This window comes from Pelecanus crispus, chromosome 2 (genome assembly GCF_030463565.1).
Source record: "Pelecanus crispus isolate bPelCri1 chromosome 2, bPelCri1.pri, whole genome shotgun sequence".
NCBI classification, from domain to species: domain Eukaryota; kingdom Metazoa; phylum Chordata; class Aves; order Pelecaniformes; family Pelecanidae; genus Pelecanus; species Pelecanus crispus.
The window spans coordinates 51928460-51947028 of record NC_134644.1 but is presented as its reverse complement, the minus strand read 5'-3'; the positions used below and the strand labels follow the sequence as shown (position 1 = coordinate 51947028).

The window sequence follows — 18569 nt, the reverse complement described above, 5'->3', positions numbered from 1 at the left end:
TTCTGTTTTCCTAAGTATTGTCATATTTGGAATTACTGCAGTATTTGACCTCTTTGTAAATATTAATGATGGCTTTAATTCAGCAGGGAATTTAGGTTCTTTTGACTGCCATTAGCATTTTCTTGAACAGTTTTTCTATCCTTGGATTCTATCAAACTGAAGGATGGAGGAAATTCAGTTACTATGCAAAGAGCATTATGCTTAAAGCTATTTTGTCATTTGATCTCTGTCAAATTATTAAAATGTCATTATGTTTTCTTTCTCTCTTAACAGGGGCAAATTTGGATCAATGGTTTTAATCTCGGTCGCTACTGGCCAGCCCGTGGTCCTCAGTTGACCCTTTTCGTTCCAAGGAATATACTTGTTTCATCGGTGCCAAACAACATAACAGTGTTGGAGCTGGAGTGTTCTCCTTGCAGCACCCAGGCATGCGAGATAGAATTCGTAGAAAAACCTAATATCAATGCAACTGCACAGTATGAAAAAGATGCCGCCCAACTCTTTGTTAGAGACATACAGCTGAACCATCTGTAATGATTTGAGTATTTCCTTATCTTCCCCCACTTTGCTTCCCTTTCCCTCAAACCTTACTTACCTTTTTTAAAGATGTGGTGTTAATCAGTAAGTTGTTTAGCTGAGGCAACTTTTAAAATTCTTCAAAGGCCTTTTATTTTTCCTAAATCTGCTAGAGTTAAATACTGAAATTCTCTTAAAAAATAAAAGCTGTACCTTTAGAATTTGCCTTGGACTGTGAAATTGAACTCAGCTGGAAGATAACGTTTGCATCAGTCTAGTAAAAATGTAGTCCTTGTAGGCTGCTTACATTACAGGAACCTTCTTAAGCTTTTGGGTTTTTTACCATGTTTTGCAGCTGGAGAGGAGCCTACAAAAGGGGTGCAGAGTCCCACTAGCTTTCTGTTTACTCATATGGACTGGTAGGTCAGAGCTGCCAATAGACTTTCAGCTGATTTTTATCATCTGGTTACTATCAGTAGTCTGAAGGGGCTCACTGCCAGTGTCAAGCAGACCTCATTTTTTTTCACCTCCATGCAACTGACCTTGTAAAAGTTTCAGCTGGTTTCTTAGGAGAGCAGTGAGAACTGTGGAAGAGAGCACTCAAAAGCAAGCTGGTCCAAACAGTAGTAATGTGGAGGGACCTTGTAGTCTGCATCTGTGCCCTCTTGGAAAGCCAGTTTACTGCTTCCCTTCTGCTATCTCTGAAGACTTCAAGTAAATTGATAAGTACAAGGATATATGTAAAATTTAGGCTGTTTTGGTTGGACCATAGCCTCTGATTAACCTGCCTGCAGAATGTAGTCTTAAAATGAGCCATTCTTCCTTCTAATGGATCCTTTTTTTTTTCTTGTTCCTTTTTTTTTTTCCCTTTCTTTCTCTAATGGGCCTGGAGTACCTGTTTTTCATAGACCAGGACCTTGGAAGTAGAAGGCTTTAAGTTAAAGAATTTTAATTCCCTTCTAGTCATTAATTCACATCTTCTGCTTTGTTCCAGTAAGCCGATGATCTTTGTAAGTGCAATGCACAATCCCTGTCAGTAAAGCTGACTTTCTACAACAGACCGAACCTTCTTTTTGATTCTTATGGGTTTGAGGTCAATCATGCAAACTCCTTGGTCAGATTTAAACAGCAAAAGATTACGATAATGGAGTCAAGTATTTTCATAATCTGTGGTTTCTTCCTTTGATTTTTATCTGACATTATTAAAATGGTTCTTTAAAGATTAAATCCTTCCTGTGTGTGTTTGGGAAGGAAAAAGGGGATGAGGAAGAGTTATGAGCAGTTATGGTATTAAGGGAGAAATGAGGTGGTAAAGTCTGTATGGACAGTGAGTTCTTGCTGATGTCTCATTTGTTTTCTGTGTTAGGAAGACGTGTGCAAAGTACAGCAAAACAAAGTAGTTGTAATGGGCTGTGTGGACCCCAGAGGTACCACCCTTTTCTGAGATGGCCAATGCAAAAACTTAGTCCTCATCGGCTGAGAAGAAATATCACTGTCACCTGAAGGGAGAGTGAAAAGGAGCACCACTCCCTTAAGTATCTACATCTCTGCTATGTGTTTGACATGTATTTGATGGGCTTTCAAACCAGACACATGCGGTTCACCTGAGCCAGAGAGTTTCTACTCTTAAATTCTCACCTCAAATGCAAAGTCTAATGTCTGGGGGCTGTGTGTTCAGTACCTGACACACTTCATTCTTGGAATAAAGTGGTCTCCCTTGACCCCAGATGTGTGTTTTTTATCGGCACCACCCCTATGCAGACCCTGGAACATGCTATGCAAGCAGTTTATTATGAAGGATTAATTACCTCAGAGCCAGGCCTTGAAAGTAAGGAATGGAACAGAATTAGTTTCCTACTGGTTGTGGGTTTTGTGGCTTGAAGTGTGCAGACAGTACTACTTAGTTGTTATTCCTACAACAGTTCAGTGCTTTAACAGCCAGGAGTACTTTATTTTTCTGGTGGCTAGTGCTGTGAGGGGAGTGGAACTCCTGGCTCTCATTGTAACTTCATTTTGGTTTACATTGTACGTGTGAAAATGTAGCGTAATCCATGAGACTTCACTTTTTGCCATTACTCTCTGTAATATTGAGAGCAGAAAGGCTTTGCATCAAGGATTACAAATATGCATCTGGTTAGATGTAAGACTAACAAGAACAACATGGAAAAAACAGGCTTAAAGTGTTTCAAGTAGGGCTCTACAGAGCTTCATTAACACACCTGCCTATTTACTGCTTTCAGTGGAGTGATCTCTTGTCTACAGAAAAGAACTGAAGTTGGGGCCCTGATTCCTAATCCGGTCTACCTACATGAAAACACCGCTAGAGGTTGCCAAGCGGTGCAGTGCGGTATTTATTTGAATATGCAGAAGGGAGGTCTCAGTGACAAGGGGCCTTCAGAGTACAGTGCTACCAAGAAGAACCTGTTGCCACTTGCTGCTGCTTTACCTAAGGATGTGTCTGTAGGTGCTGCAGGAGGGTGTTCTGCCCTGCCCATGTCTCATACTGCGTCGCTGTGCCCACACCACTGCTGCTACTACATGGCCGGGGCTTATCCTAGGTTTCCTAGCCTTGGCATGCAGTCCTCTTGGGACTGAGTATGTGATACAAAATGGAACAGCTTGGCATTTGCTCCTTTGCAGTCTTGAGCAGGTCAGTTATTTTAACCTTCCTCAGATGTGGTTCTGTCATCTATGACCAGGTGTTTTAATCTCTTCTAATATGTATCTTTTCCAGACTGCAAACACCATTTTAACAGATAATACAAGATGACAGGTTTGTGAGAGATGATCTAGCCCTGTGCCTCTGTACCTTAAGCCAAGTCATCTGTATCTAAAGAATTCCTGGTATATTTGTTTAACTTGTTCTTCAAAGTTTCTTGTGATGGAGACCCCAGACTTCCCTAGGCAAGCTATTCTAGTGTTTACTGTTAGGAAACTTGCCAACAGCTAACTGAAGTCTTCACTGCTGTATGTAAGCCAGCTATCAGTTTCACTGTCCACAGCCAACATGGAGTATGTTGTTGTGCCCTGAAACTGTTTTGTGCCTCTCTGTTACCTTCTTACCTCCCTGATGGACTGGATTTATGGAAGTTTTAAGAGGTGCAGAGCAACATAGAGAAGACTCGGAAAGGATGTGAAAGGGTGACAAGGTCCTGAATGACCTGGTGCAGGTGCTGCAGCAGCTTTTTTTGAAGAAATGACTGAGTTGCAAGAAAGCGGTCTTGCAGGCCAGGACTTAAAAGCATGGTAGCCAGCCTCGAGGTCCTGGCTGGAAGAACAAAAGGAACTGGAAGCTACAGAAGAATGAGGTCTCTTTTAATGGTTCTCCTTCAACAAGAAGGAAAAACTGGGCAGGATGAGATGATCTTGAGACTTGATGCAAAGGGCTGAATGGAAAAATGTTGGAAAAGATGTCATGGGCATCTTTGTCATGCTGAATAAAGTATGTATGTCTAAAAATCACTTGTGAGATGGTATTTCCTGTTGCTTGTTATGTTATCAAAGATGGGAGTAGTCAACCAGAGTCCCTAGCTTTGGGAGAAGTGTTGAAGGCACATGTTACCTACAAGAGATTTCACAGAACCAGTGCTAGTTTCAGGCCTTTGGTAGTGCAATCCCCTCTCAGTAGGATATTATGGTCTTTGTGGCCAAGGAATCAGCAACATATTTAAGAATTCCTGTTTTGGACTTTAGTATATACACCTGTCCCTCAGGAGCCAAGTATACATAGGACTCCAAAGCCAGGGTCTTAGGAAGATCCCACTTTTAATTCTGTTGTGTTGTAATGGGCAGCACAGTCTTACTCATTAAAATCTCCATCATGCCTTCATAGCAGACTTTGTGCAAGCATCATGATAAGATCACTATCTTGCACCTTTGTAATGCCCTTACAGCTGCATGACTGTAATTAGCCTGTTTAAATTTTTTTTTTTGTAGACAAGGGGGGGGAAAAAAACTCCCTAATGGAACTGGGAACTGAGTTTGAAACTCCAACAGAAAGGGCCTTTGTTGAGTAGAGCAGACCTGTTGAATACTGGTGCAAATCTAGTAGGAGAATGCAGCCAGTGTCTATGGTTTGAAACGATTTTTCTGATAAGTTTCTTTAGTCCTTATAAGTATATACACTGGTGGTTTTTTTTAAACTTGGTGCTTCTATACTAATAATTAACTGAGCATTTGCAGTGTTGTCTGTGGTTGTGGGCCACAGCAGAAGTCTGAGCACAATGTGGGGAAATGCCTAGCAATTGTGGGTCATCCCTCTAATGCTAGAGCTAAGAAATTATTCTTCTCTGTTTCCCATTTCATTCTTCCTTAAGTTATGCTGGTTCTTCCTCTCATACTAGGGAAGTCTTTTGTGTAGAGAAACTAAAAAAAATTTCCTTCAATGTGTCTTTGGTTGTCTGAAGCAGAGTTGATCTCCACCCCTTCCACCTATCCATCATTAGTTTGCAAGCTGGATGAAAATGCCTTTGCTTCCAGCTTGCTTACACCTTTCTCCTTTCTTCCAAATCCCATTCAAAGGTTCCTTTTCTCAAGTCCCACAGATCTTGGTCAGGTGCACAGAGCAAGCACTCTCTGGATCTCTATTCTGAATGTAGCCAGAGGTCTCCCCTGGTTGTGGACTTCTGCAATAGCACTCTCCAAACACTTGCCTTGGGAGAAGGTGAATGGCTGCGTGTTGTGCGTGGTGGCTGCAGGATCTGGATGTGTTCCTGCGCTATGGGTGAAGGGGCCTTCTGATAGAATTGTTGAGGAGAAGGAGGAAAAGAAACTTATATCTTACTCTTAACCTTCCTGATGCCATGTCTGTTGCTGAGCTTTAGACTGGAACCTTTCTCCTGTTTACTGAAAATTAGTTGCTGTTGTCACAGCAAGCACTTACAGGATAAGAAAGAAGCTGTGCAGAAGGAAAACTTGCACTCCTTTCTTGCCTCTTCCATGTTAAATTTTATTTCTGGATGTTGAAACACTGCTATACCAGCAAGACTTCCCAGAAGACTTCAGGATCTGAGGGATGGGTCTGGATCCTCCACACACCCTACATACCTTCTTTCAAGCTTTCTGACTTCACCCCCCCACACCCCCCCACCCCACCCCCTCAGTTTTAGGAAGTGGTTTGCACTAATCATGAATAGGTAGATCCGGTGTGCTGAAGAACCTTAGAACCTAGTACTGAACTCGGGAGGGGTTAGCATGATTTCCTGCAAAATTTTGACAAAGCAGTGACTTCTGCTACAGTGCATTCCTATGTTGCTCTTTTGGTGCTTTGATGCAGAGCAGTATCTTCTTCAAAAGCTGAAGTTAAAACAATGTGAGTCTTTTGACTACAGCTGAACATAGACGCCTGTAGATATGACTTTATTTAAAGCACTGAGTCCACCTAGCTCATGTTGAGGTAGAAGAAAATTGCTGCCGGTGGGTATCTGCTGAAGCAGCTCTTTTTTTTTTTTTTTTTTTTTTACTTTCTCAAGTCTAACCTCTCAGGTCTGTTTGCTTTGACTCAAAGGCTTCAGAGATGTTGAAGAAAACCTAGAGTTTCTACAGTTCCGTTCTAATTTTAACTGTCTGACACCAAGACAGTTGGTGTTTTAGTATTAGCTGAATTTTGGACTCATCTTAATGTCTTTTATTGGGGGGGAAAAAAGGGACACACCACCCCCTCTCCCCCCCCCACCCCACAATTAAGCTTGATCACCCATCCTAGGAAATAAAAAGAACTTGGACAGAAGGTGCCAGTAATTTAGATGCAAGAGTAGAAGCTAGCTATGCTGAAATAGCCCAAAAGGCTGCTTTTTTTTTTTTTTCCTAAATTCTGAAAAACCCAGTCTGTGCAAAGATACTGAAATGAGATTACAGTAGTTAGCCTACTTGACTTGCATGAAGGTTCTTTCTCCTTTGTACTGTCCCTACAGGAACAGTGCTGAAACAGGGGTTGTTTAAGCACTATGGAGATACAAGCAAACAAGAATATTCAGCGTTAGAAAACACCATCTGGATGAGAAGCCTTGTGAATACAGAGGAGAAAGCATAATAATGTGTCAGGTAAATAGTGGATTGTTTGTCAGGTTTTTTAAATTTTTTTTTCTTTTTTCAAACCCAAGCAGGTTGGCAGTGGAGAGGAGAAAGAAAATAATTTCTCTTTCGGTGCCTCCAGCCACCACCAACCAGGTACAGGCAACTGTACATAGGACAACTCACTGAACTGGCAAAGGCGAATGATGTTGAGCTCTGTAGCTTTCAGATTTTCATAGCTACAAGTAGAAGATTTTACATGACAGAAAGGAGGTGAACTGGGGTGAAGATTCAGCTCCCCTGGCTGGTTGTGCAGGGTGGGAAAAATATATCCAAATCCTAACAAAAATCCACCTAACTGCAAGGTTCTGAATACCCACAGCTCTGCTGGTACTTGCTCCCCAACTGCTTATCACCATCTTGTCTTCCATTTTATCCTTGCAATTCAAGGTAGAAACCATGCTTTTTCTGACAGTCCTTGATACGTATCACATATTTTCAGTTGTTCACAAAATAATAAGGCTAGATGCTGCCTGGTTTGGTTTCACTGTGGTTTCTGGTGAGCAAGTACCTTCTTCAGAAATACAACCACACTGTTGTACTTGTCCTGCAAGGTAGGTGAAAGAACATTCAAGGATTCCCACCATTTCTTCTCTCTCTGTGTAATAAGTTTGTCAAGGGTCTGCCCAATTGGCGCAGCACACGAGTATGCTTTTGTCTTGGAGGCCGAGGGCTTCAAAAATACACAGAGCTCAGCTCATATTAGTTGGTTTGTTTTCTTTTTCTCATTTAATAGAAGTGTATTTTTTAATATAAGAATAATGGTACTGAGTTTGACTAAGGTCCATCTAGCCCTGTATCCTCTTTTGAAGGTGAGCATATCTGATCATCTCTTTCTGAGTTTCAGTACCTGAAACTTTCAGGTGAAGTCTTTTTTTCTTACTAAGTTGAGCTGGAATTTCAGTGCTTTTAAAGTCTTTTCAGTAGAAGAGACTCCGCTTTGACTGCTGATTCAGCTGCTCACTGCTCGCTCACTGTGATTCAGTTTGCAAAACCACCCCCCGAACTCTAAAGCTCACACTCTGCAATGCAAACTGGTGTACAGCTATTGAGATTATTTAAAAGCATCAGCTCTCTTTTAACAACCTTGTTCTGTGCTCCATAGTGCATTTTGATTTTGGGGTTTACTCAGTTATTGTCAGGCTCTATGCCTTTTGATGCGAAAACGTGATGCTGGTTTGACTTGGAAAGAATGTTCCTGTTCTTATGAAGTACTTAATTTTTTCCTGCTACTTATTTTAGCATATTCATGCAAATTGGTGAAACCCCCTGCTGATTACAAACGTCAAAACGTGAAGTAAATCAGGCAAGCAAGTCTAAAAGGGGTAGGGGTTTTGTCTGCAAACCTTTGATTCAGGACAACAATCACCCGTTGACTGAGAAATGTTAGGAATAAATTGCTCAAAACCAAAGGTTTTTTCTTTAGAATAATGCATTATGAAATTGTTTTCATCTTCTGTGGAAGGAGATGAAACTTTTTGGGCTGTGAGTAAAAGAGTATGCATGGTTCTCAATGTCTTGAGACAAGGCAAGAAATCGAACAATGAATACACAGATTTTTGTCTCTATAATAATAAATACTTAGTTTTGTTGTAGTACTTCTCATCTGTAAATTGCCTTGTTTTACAAAGGAGGGCAGAGTCCTGATTTCCATGTAGCAGATGCAAGAGTGGAATTGACTGAGCAAGGCTGAAAACAACACGTTAAAAAAAGGTTTTCTGGTTTAAGTCTGCAGCGCAATAAGGATGCCAGTGCAGACAGTGGAAGCCATCTAGCAAGCTGCAGGTAATAAAACGTGTTTTTTTTCCTAAGCACAAGCATTGTCCACATGAACACGACCGGGGCCAGTTGCGGTCTACCACTGTGCGCCGCGGTCTGTCTGCATAGGACTCTCTGCATTTGCTGTCACAAAGGAGGAGCGTCCTTCCGTTCAAAGGGCACATCTGGCTGGTGGGTCTGTATGAGGTCTCGTGTACCTGGTTCTCAGCTGCTGCTCTTGTCGGAGTAGACACATCTAGCTTGTGCCATTCACTGACCAGGCAGACGCGGATTTTGCTGTGAAGGATTTTTTTTTTTTTTTTAACTGTACTGTGTTTTGCTTTTGCCAAAGCAGGAATTTTGTGGGATCTTGTGGCCTCAGGTCTAGAAAACATGGCAGATTTTATTAGGAGGTGTCACTAAAATAAACATTCATACTAGCTATCTATTTGCACCATTGTTAGGGAGTATCAGCTTTTCTACAGCTATTTCAGTACAAGTAGTTGACGTTTCTAGAGCTCTTTTTACATTTTTCCAGGAAACTGGAAGCCTTTACTTACCCAGTGGTTTATGTTGCCATGACAGTTCATGAATTGGGCATGTGGCCTCCTGAAAATCCAGCCCACATTCAGGCCTATCATATTATGACTTAGTTTTTTATTGTGAATTACCTTACAGAAAAAGTGAGCTTTTTTTTTCTTTTATGACACAATTAGTAGTTACCCTGCATCTGTACAAACCCATTCCTGGAATTAAAAAAACCCACATACACACACCCCCACCAAAAAAAAAAAAATATGCAAAGAAAAATTCTGCAGAATCTTGGATATCTAGTGCTGGCCTTGCTTTTTCAGTCCCTGACACAAATTGTTAAATAATTATCACTTAAGAGTTGACCTTTCATAAATGCTAAGTTGAGGTTTGATCATTTAAATTTTATTCACATAGTCCAATTTTCATAGAGTCTATAAAACACTGTAGTTTTTTTACACTATAGAAGCAACAAAAGTTAATTTGCTAAGCAAATTCTCATGAACAAAGTCAGTAGATTTAAAAAAAAACCACAACAAAAAAAACCTTTCCTGTCTGGTAGTCTCCCACAGTAACATTCATCACTTTACTGAAATTTTGCTTCTAATGCTAGCTTTTTCCTAAATTCTGGCACACTCCTAGGGGTATGTGGGATAAGCTACTGATTGAGCAATGTAGTAGACTTATTCTATTGGAGTTGTTAACAAAAAATGTATTGGATAAGACAAATTCATGAGTTCGACAATTTTTGGTTACATGAGGACTTTTGAAATTATCTTCTCCATCAGAATAAAATTTTAATAAGAATTCAGAACAGAAATAATTAAGTATTTGATTTCAATGATGTTGAAAAATAGGCTGCGCTTACTCTAAATGAGTTTTAATCTGAAGCTGAAACAAAACACAAAAAGCTGCTGCCAAAAATCTGTTCTCTCCAATGTTCAGATTTTCATGAAACTGCCTCTTCAAATGCAACATGTTCTGCCAATGTAGTCAGCAGACAGACATCATACTTGCGTGACCGCCACGTGCAGAGAATGAGCTTAAGCTGATGAGGAGATTAATAGATTTGCTCCCAACTTTATGTGACTGTGGGATAGGAGGTTGCAGCGTACACATTCATGCAAAAAGCCAGGAACAGATGGGACCCAGCCTCCCCATGGGGATCTTGGGGGTTTCCTAATATTTCTGAGGAAAGGAAGTGAGTACTGACCTGCATTATGCAAGGGTGGGCTGGTGAAGCAGAACTGAGGAGAAAACAGCCTAAATCCAAACTTCCTTTTTCTTTCCTTTTGTAAACTCTTCAGCCCCTTCTTTGCAGTGTTGCAGGTTTTTATGTGGCACCTCATGCTATGGGTTTCACTCTTCTAGAAACCGTAAACAAGATTTTTGATAGCGAGGGCAGACCTGTGTTCTGCAGCTTCTCAGCACTGTTTCTCTGCCGGGCCTGCAGACAACGTTGTTGTTCCTTGCAATCAGCCAGCCTGATTTTCTTGCCATTCCTGGTGCTTGTGAATGAGCAACAAGGGCATAAGTAACAGGAAAAGCCATCCTTCTCTTTCTTCTCTACGTGCTTTTTACACCTTTCCCAGATACTTTGGTAGTGGAAAAGGCAAGTCACTCAGTCTGCAGTCATGGTCTTACTTGCAGTCCAACTTCAGTTTACCAGTTATGAGCAAGTACAGAGATCTTTTGTGGTCTTTCTTCACTTGGATTAAAATACTTTTGTGTTACTACTAGCTGGTACGGCTCTTTCTGTTTGTGTGTGATGGCGACAGGTTAAAAGTCACGGAGGGACCCTCTTTTCGATCTACCTGCCCAAATCACAATACTTCTGTGGAGATATTTTAAGGAGTGCAAAGTCCCTGTGCAAGAGAGACGAATATGGTTTTCATGCAGGGATGTCCACCCGTTGTTCCAGTCACTGTCCCACGTACGAACCTCTTCCTGAACTTGGCTGCTTGGAGCTTCTTGGAAAATGCTGATCAAATGCCAGTAGCCTCTTTTGAGCAGAAGAGTGGATCTGGTAATGTCAATCTTCATTCAGTTTTTGTTGTCTTACAGGTTGCTAGCAGCACCGAGAGTGCCTTTTATGAGGGTTTCATATCTATGGAAACAGATCAGATTCTTGCAGATCAGATTCTTGATTACTTGCTATAGTCGTTAAAAGCAAAAGCAAGGAAACAAACATCGTCTTGGATTTTTAAAAAAGTCTTAGTGCCTTAGTAATTTTTATTTTGCAACACCTGAAATCATAAAAAGCTTGCAATGTGCAGTTACTGAGCAAAATAAGCTGAATTCATGCTGTTTCTCTGCAAGAAGAAACTAAAACCCAGAGGAACTTCAACCTTTCCAAGATGAACTTGAAATAAAAAAAAAAAACCCACCCCCACAAAAACTAAAGGAGTATGATGCACTGATCAATCATGTCTTTGGGCTGCATTTATACAGAGGATGAATTTGTTTCTCTTTTGGTCACCTGCAAACAGGTATCCTTGCTCTCTGGTGTTTTAAGACAGATAACACCCTCTGGTACCTGCTCCAGTGAAGAATATCTTTTATTGGAAGATGGCATTAGCTGGTCATCTTCGTCCACTTACCTCTAGACACCCTTCACATTAACCTGTGGTGGTCCTCGCAGAACCTGGATCCAGACGGGGACTTTCCTGGCTGGGCCATTTCAGATTTGGCTACCAGAAAGGGCACAGTAGGGGCAGCTCTTACCTGGAGTCCCCCTTTGTTCTGGTTTCGGGGGGAGTTGGCCGGGAGGCTGTGATTGCGGGGGTTGATCTCTGGATCATATTCTTAAATAGTTGTTTTATCATAAACAAGACCTGAACTGCATTCAGAAGATACAGCAGTAGGAGGATGCTGGTTTGAATATTGCAAGGATATTCAAAATTCTCAAGAGCTGTTGTAAGTAGCCTGAAGGAGAAAGGGATGGTGAAGGAGCAGGGGAAAGTGTCCCCCTTTGTCTCCCCAGTAGATCTGTTCTCCGAGGAGAAGAGGTAAAAAGTGTGATTTTTAATAGTTTCTGAGAAATGGCTCCCGAAGCTCCCAAAGTACAGGAACAATGGCAGTGCTGAGTACAATCTCATGACCGATAATTTTATCATACATAAGCCAGTGTTACACAGTACAGCAAAGCGATAACTTTAATCCAGCTCCCAGAGGTGATAAACAGCACCACAGGGAGCGCATACGGCAACCAAGGTGTTACATAGCACAACTCTGAGAACAAGCACAACAACTGTGAGAGCAAATGAATCAACATTGCAACCAGTGACTATTAAACTAATATAATGAATGCTTATCACAAATTGTTTTAACACACTCTGGTCAGATCTGTCGTTATCTCAAACCCTTCATGCCGCACATTGGGCACCAAAAAAAAAAGACTGTTGTGGTTTAACCTGGCAGGCAGCTAAACACCACCCAGCCGTTTGCTCACTCTTCCCCTCCCCAGTGGGATGTGCGAGAGAATTGGGAAAAAGAAAGTAAAATGTGTGGGTTGAAATAAAGACAGTTTAATAGGACAGAAAAGGAAGGGAAAATAATAATAATAATAATAGTAATATACAAAACAAGTGATGCACAATGCAATTGCTCACCACCTGCCAACTGATGCCCAGCCAGTTCCCGAGCAGCAATCGCGGCTCCCCAGCTAACTCCCCCCAGTTTATATACTGAGCATTACGTCATATGGTATAGAATACCCCTTTGGTCAGTTTGGATCAACTAGCTTGGCTGTGTCTCCTCCCAGTTTCTTGTGCGCCTGGCAGAGCATGGGAAGCTGAAAAAGTCCTTGGCTAGTGTAAGCAGTACTTAGCAACAACTAAAACATCAGTGTATTATCAGCATTATTCTCATACTAAATCCAAAACACAGCACTATACTAGGAAGAAAATTAACTCTATCCCAGCCGAAACCAGGATACCCTTACCAAGCTGGAATGCAAACCCTCCCCAAGGAGAGCTAGGAGGGCCCTGAGATTCTGTCAAAAACGTTCATTGTGCTCATAATGTCTGAGCTCTTGCTCTCTGCCTCAGCTCCCCTAGCTATAAGACAGCAGCGTTTTAATAATAAGGTTGAGTGGCCAGTGATGCAGAAGTGATGACATTAATTACTCTTTTCAGTAGAGATATCATATGCTACCATTTCTCAGAATTCAAAGGAGGACCAGAAATAAATTAAGAGAAAAGCCTAAGCATGACCTGTGAGCAGTCTTCTTTTGAGCTGAGCGCATGAGGGATATGTGGAGGGATATGCTCTGCCAAGGGAAAGAGAACAGCAGCATTGGTCAATCATGCCAGTGCTCCATCAAGGAGTTGGCAGAGGACTTGGATTTTGCTGGTCTGGAACAGACAAAGGGCTTTTCCACTTTCGAGCCTTATTTCTGTGAGAAGTGTCTTTGACTCAATGACTGTCCCATAAGATGGGATTTTGTTGATTTTTCTGATGGATGTTGCTGCTGAATGACTATGAAAAAGAAAATCGTCCTGGAAGCATCTAACTTGGTGTCTCCTCATTGATAGTGCCTGCTCCATTAGGAGTGGTTTCTCCATGACTGCCAGTGGCACCTGCATGCATCATTGCTGTGTTACGGTAAGATGACTGCAGATACAACCAGTACTACATGACCACCTTTGAGTGGTCTTATTGGTTATGCAAACGCTAGAAATCTCACCACAGTTACATTGACTATTCATTTCCAGTCTCCTACTTAAAAGCTTCTTTCATGTCTGGAGTAGCTAAGTCCTGTTGAGCTCTGTAGGCATTGCCTTAAGCACCATTTTAATGATCATTTTGATTGACATTACTAAATGGACATATTTGCATAGGAGATGGGAGTTGATGAGGTTGGTCTCTGGCTGTGTTAAGAGAGAGATGTTGGATAAAACTGGAAACCATTAAGAGCTCCTAGAGGAAAATGTGTGAGTGCAGATCCCTGCTGGCAGTTTTAGACCGGCAGCATCATGCTAACAGAGGAGCACTGTAGTGCCTGTTGAATTGCACCCTCCTTCAGACCAGGTGTGCAGAGCTGGTGCTGGGACAGTGGCAAGCAGTAATAGTGTAGGAAGGAGAACGGCGATTCCTTACCTTCTTTCCAGGGTTGGCTCTCAGACTGAGAGGAACAGATCAGGAGGCTGCTGATCATGATGCTTCTTCTGCACAATCAAAAGGGATGAAGCCATCTTCCAGACTAAAAGTGTATAATTCAGCTTTATGTTTAGGGACTAACTGTGGTGGCCTAAGTGCTGTATGAAAACAAACCAACCGACTTGTGTTTACCTTTTCATCATTATTTATATTTAATATGATTAAGCTGATTTTTTCCCCTTGTCTACCTTTCTAGGGCAGCTTAGTGCAAGTGAAGAGAGGACGCAGGCTGGCCTTCCAAGGAACCCTGATGTAAAAATGTGGGTTTACAAATGAGTCAGCTCTGCTTCACTCAAATATCTATCTATTCTCTTTCATGGTTCAGTAGGTCTGTACATACCGTCGTTTGTTGCTTGGAAACTCTTGTTCAGCTAAAATGACACCTTTGGTCAACTGACATTTTGAAAATCCCTGCTTTATTTTTGTCTGTATTAATACTATTATCTCATCCTTTCTCATCAGCAGATTTCAAAGCTCTCTCTCAAAAGAGGAGTGGCATTATTCACTGTAGCTCGGTGCATGGGGGCGGAAGGTTAGTTCCAGGTGACGGAGAGGATGATACCACCCAGGTTTGGTGAGCTCCAGTCCCAGGACCTGGATTCCTGAGCCCATCACTTAAAGGTGAGCTCCCCCTTCTACCCAATTCAGCAAACCTGCTCAGAGCACAGCTTTCAGCTCAGTTGCTCATCCAGCACACACACTGAGTAGCTGTATTACTGGGAGGAGTGGAAGAGATTATTTGGACAACATTCACGTGGGGGGAGCTCTGGCTGCACCAGGTACCCTCTGCACCAAAGGCACATGTGCACAGGCTGTGGGGCACAAAGCCAAGCAGCGATGTGAAGCACCTTTGAGTTTTGTGTGGAAAAGGGGCTTTACGCTAACTCCATTTATGGCAATGCTGCATGGCCACTGGGTGCGGCCTGTGAATTCCACACATGAGCAGATTCGGCATCCTCCCCCACCAGAGCCGAGCACAGCCTGAGAGCTGCTGGTAGTCTCGGTGCCATTCCTCAATACCGCTCTTAGCCCCAGAACTCTCGTATCTCACTGTCGTCAAGAGCCTACAGCTTGCTTTTTGCATGGTGGCCATCATTTTTGCCAGGCCAGCACAGGCAGCCCTTCCCCTGGTCTAGAAAGCAGGGTTTCTCAAAAGGACCCATTTATTCTTACTGACTAGAAGGATCACAGAGTAGGACCAAGAAAAAAATAACTGCACTGTGCTGTCCGCCTTCGAGGCTAGTCTGTGTACTTGACTGATGCATAGCTCAGCAGTTCACAATGCCTGTGCCATCAGTATCACATCTGTGAGGACAATATGCCATGCCGGCTTGGGACTGACATGTTGGGTTCAGTAACATCTGTGAGACTTTGAAGTACCTGACACTTGCAATTTGTCGTCTTCTTCCTTTTCAGAATAGGTAATGGATGGCTTAACCCACCCCTTGCAGCAGTTCTTCCCAAATTATTTACTCAGTGGCTTGTAAGGTTTTGAGTAGTAAGAATTTATAGTGTTTTTCTTGGGAAGGAAGACACTTTCTTACTATAAGTAATGTCTTCTACAGCTATTCTCATTATCTGCATTAATGCAGATCATTGCTTGTCAGCCTCAGCGAACTGCTAATGGTAATGCATTCCCAAAGTTAATTATGATAGATATGTGTGTGCATGAGTATTTAAGTGTGTTGCTTTTTATTTTTAGTCTTGTATCACGAGAGAGGTCACATGGAGGTAAGCTTCCACTTAACGTTTCTTATTTAGGGTGATGAGAACAATGGCACTACAATATTTTTACGTTTCTTCTCCAGCCCTTTCCTGATGCAATTCAATGTCTTGCCTGCTCTTTGCAGCCATGCCTGAATGCTGAGCAGGCACTTTGTTATTGACAGCCTAAGAAAAATAAAAGTCTTCCTGCTGAATGGTTGTTGTCCAGCAAAAAGACACACCAGAAATATCTTCCAATATGTGTTTTTCAATTCTTACTTTGTCTGCTACTACATTACTGATTTATGCCCTTTTTAAAATTATTTTTGTGCCAAAATCTAAACATTGCTGTGTGAGTTTCCTTCCTGTTCCAGATCTCTGATTAATATCATGTAGATCTGTGAGTGGCTACTGGGGCATCACACTCTTCCCATTTTGCTGTTATCAAATGCTAGGATTCTTTGTGTGGTTTCTAAGATATGACAGACCATTTTCACACAATCTCTGTTTTTACTTTCTTTTGTTTTGCCAGATACGTCTCCAATGAATGAAAACTGAGTCTTGGGGTTAAGTACTTTTGGAACAAAGAACATTCACTTTAAAAGATATACTTTTAACCAAGATGTTTCAAATCTATTCACACATGATGGAAAATAAGGTTTTTAAAAAACTTTTATTCAACAGTATTTAAAACATCTTCTATGTTCATTAAAATATAGAATTGCTATCTTGAATTACAGCGATAAAGTAATTCAAAGTGCCTATATATACACCTACACATATGCCTATGTGGCAACTTGGATACTTAAGAGAAAACGTGTCTATACCACAGTGTAATGCATTTGCTTTGCATCTTTGTGCACATAAAGAATATATTTTTCGTCCTTTTTATTAATGACAGAGGGTGTATCCTCTCCCTGAGATAAAACATTTAACAGTAGTGGGTACTGCTAATAGCTTGCTAAGAGTCAGAGCAAACAAGTCCTATACAGATCAATGGTGGAATAAAAAAATGTGGTAATAACCATTCTTCTTGAATAAATCAATATATTTTCCAAATGCATGTGCTGATGACAAGCAGCTCTCTCTCCTCTGCCCCTCCATGCAGGCCAACCTCCGTCTTGATGCTGGTGAAAAAGCAGAAGCACAGCACAGTGCTTTCCAGAGAGCTGAGGCTGCTGTTACATCTGAGCAGTGATTTGTAATCACAGCAGATAAAACTTGCATGTCCGTCTCCTATGTTTCACGTCTAGGACACCTTCAGTCATAATATTCAGAAAATCTAGAGGCAGAAATCAAAGCTGAAGTAAGTAATTATCCGGCACTAGCTTATTGTTAAATGCATGTGCATTTGCTTAGCTTTTTAAAGTTCCTGCTTTTGTCAGTTTGCTTGCTGCTGAGTTCAGTGGTTGGTCCGAAACACATTACAGAGCGTCTTGATCCCCCGTAGATTGTGTGTGGAATGAACTGGTAGATTCAGTGTGGTAAGTGATGTGAACTCCACACCACTTGCAAATATGTCCAGGTAACCGCCAGTTCTTAAAGAGCATCTTCAGGTACTTCTTAAATTTTTCCCCCATGAAGAAGTAGATGACTGGATTGAAACAACAGTGCAAAAGGCCAAGGATTTCCGTTACCTGGAAAGCATAGTCCAGACTCCTGCTCACTTGACAGTCTCTAATGACTCCTGTAATTTCCAGCAGTTGTAGGAAAATAACAATGTTGTAAGGGGTCCAAAAGAAGAAAAACACGATCATGACAGCAAAGATCATCTTCACAGCCTTATTCTTTTTCTCATTTCTACAGTGAGCTAATGTTTTAATGATCATGGAGTAGCAAAATGTCATAACTATAAAAGGGATTAGGAGCCCTAAAATGTTGATTTCCAAAGTGGAAAAAAGTCTCCATGTCGTGACATTGCCTGGATATCTCAGCTTGCAGGTAGTATAATTATGTTCGTTAAAAGATTCTCTAAATACAAGTTCTGGAACTGAGGCTGAAAGAGCTACTAGCCATACAACAAGGCTAGTAATCAAGCCATGGAAGGCAGTCCTTGCTTTCAAGGAAAACACTGCACGAACAATTGCCAGGTATCTGTCTATGCTCATAAGCATAATAAAAAATATCCCACTGTAAAACCCAACCAGGTAGATCCATGAAATGATTTTACACCAGGGAGTTCCAAAAAGCCATTGGTCTATTGAGAAAGACCAGAATGGCAAGGATAAAACAAAGAGCAAATCTGAGATGGCAAGGTTTAGTAGGTACACGTCAGTCATGCTCTTCAGCCTCTTGTATTTGAAGAGGACCACAATGACCAGGATGTTTCCCATGAGCCCAACCAGGAATACTAGGGTGTACAGAACAGGTAGGAAGGAGGCTGCAAACCTCTTGACGCTTTCCTTATTGCACGGTTTTGGAGCATCGTTATAACTATCGTAATAGTCATATAAGGTTGTGATTTCAAATTTAAAGAATTCTGTACTTGAAGGACTCATGTTTTTTTCCCCAGTTCCTGAGAAGGAAAGAATATAAAAATGTCAGTGACTTTCAGTTCATGAAGACCGTGTGGTTACTCCACAAGCCTGAATTACTAGCAATGACTATCTTTCAGTTCCAGCACACTTTCCATTACAGGTTCTCAAACACTATTTAAACATTATGGGATGCATATGCACACTTGCACAACGTACTGTTCTTAACACGCATGTGATTAGTCCTTGCAACACTGTGCAACTTGGATGTCAAGCACACAGAACACTGTTCAAATGGCAGAGAGGAGAGCAAATAGGAATGAAAGATAGAGGCCACAGATATCAAATCAGAGA

The 18569-nt window shown here is 41.5% G+C and overlaps 2 protein-coding genes across 2 annotated transcripts in view; one reads left to right on the top strand and one right to left on the bottom strand.

The window, feature by feature from the left end:
• GLB1 (galactosidase beta 1) overlaps positions 1–539 on the top strand; it is a 46610-nt gene extending 46071 nt beyond the window's left edge. The window contains exon 16 of the mRNA XM_075705010.1: positions 274–539. Coding sequence (XP_075561125.1) covers positions 274–534 — 261 coding nt within the window. The 3' untranslated portion in view covers positions 535–539. The remainder of the gene's footprint in view (positions 1–273) is intronic.
• A 16570-nt stretch (positions 540–17109) lies between these two features.
• CCR4 (C-C motif chemokine receptor 4) lies at positions 17110–18239 on the bottom strand. Its single transcript, XM_009478886.2, has one exon. The coding sequence runs from the start codon at positions 18237–18239 to the stop codon at positions 17166–17168; it is 1074 nt and encodes a 357-aa protein (XP_009477161.1). The 3' UTR covers positions 17110–17165.
• Between the last annotated feature and the right edge of the window lie 330 nt (positions 18240–18569).

What these genes read in the sequence shown, in the direction of transcription:
- CCR4 (XM_009478886.2), bottom strand. Translation starts at nt 18,239, where the DNA reads ATGAGTCCTTCAAGTACAGAATTCTTTAAATTTGAAATCACAACCTTA.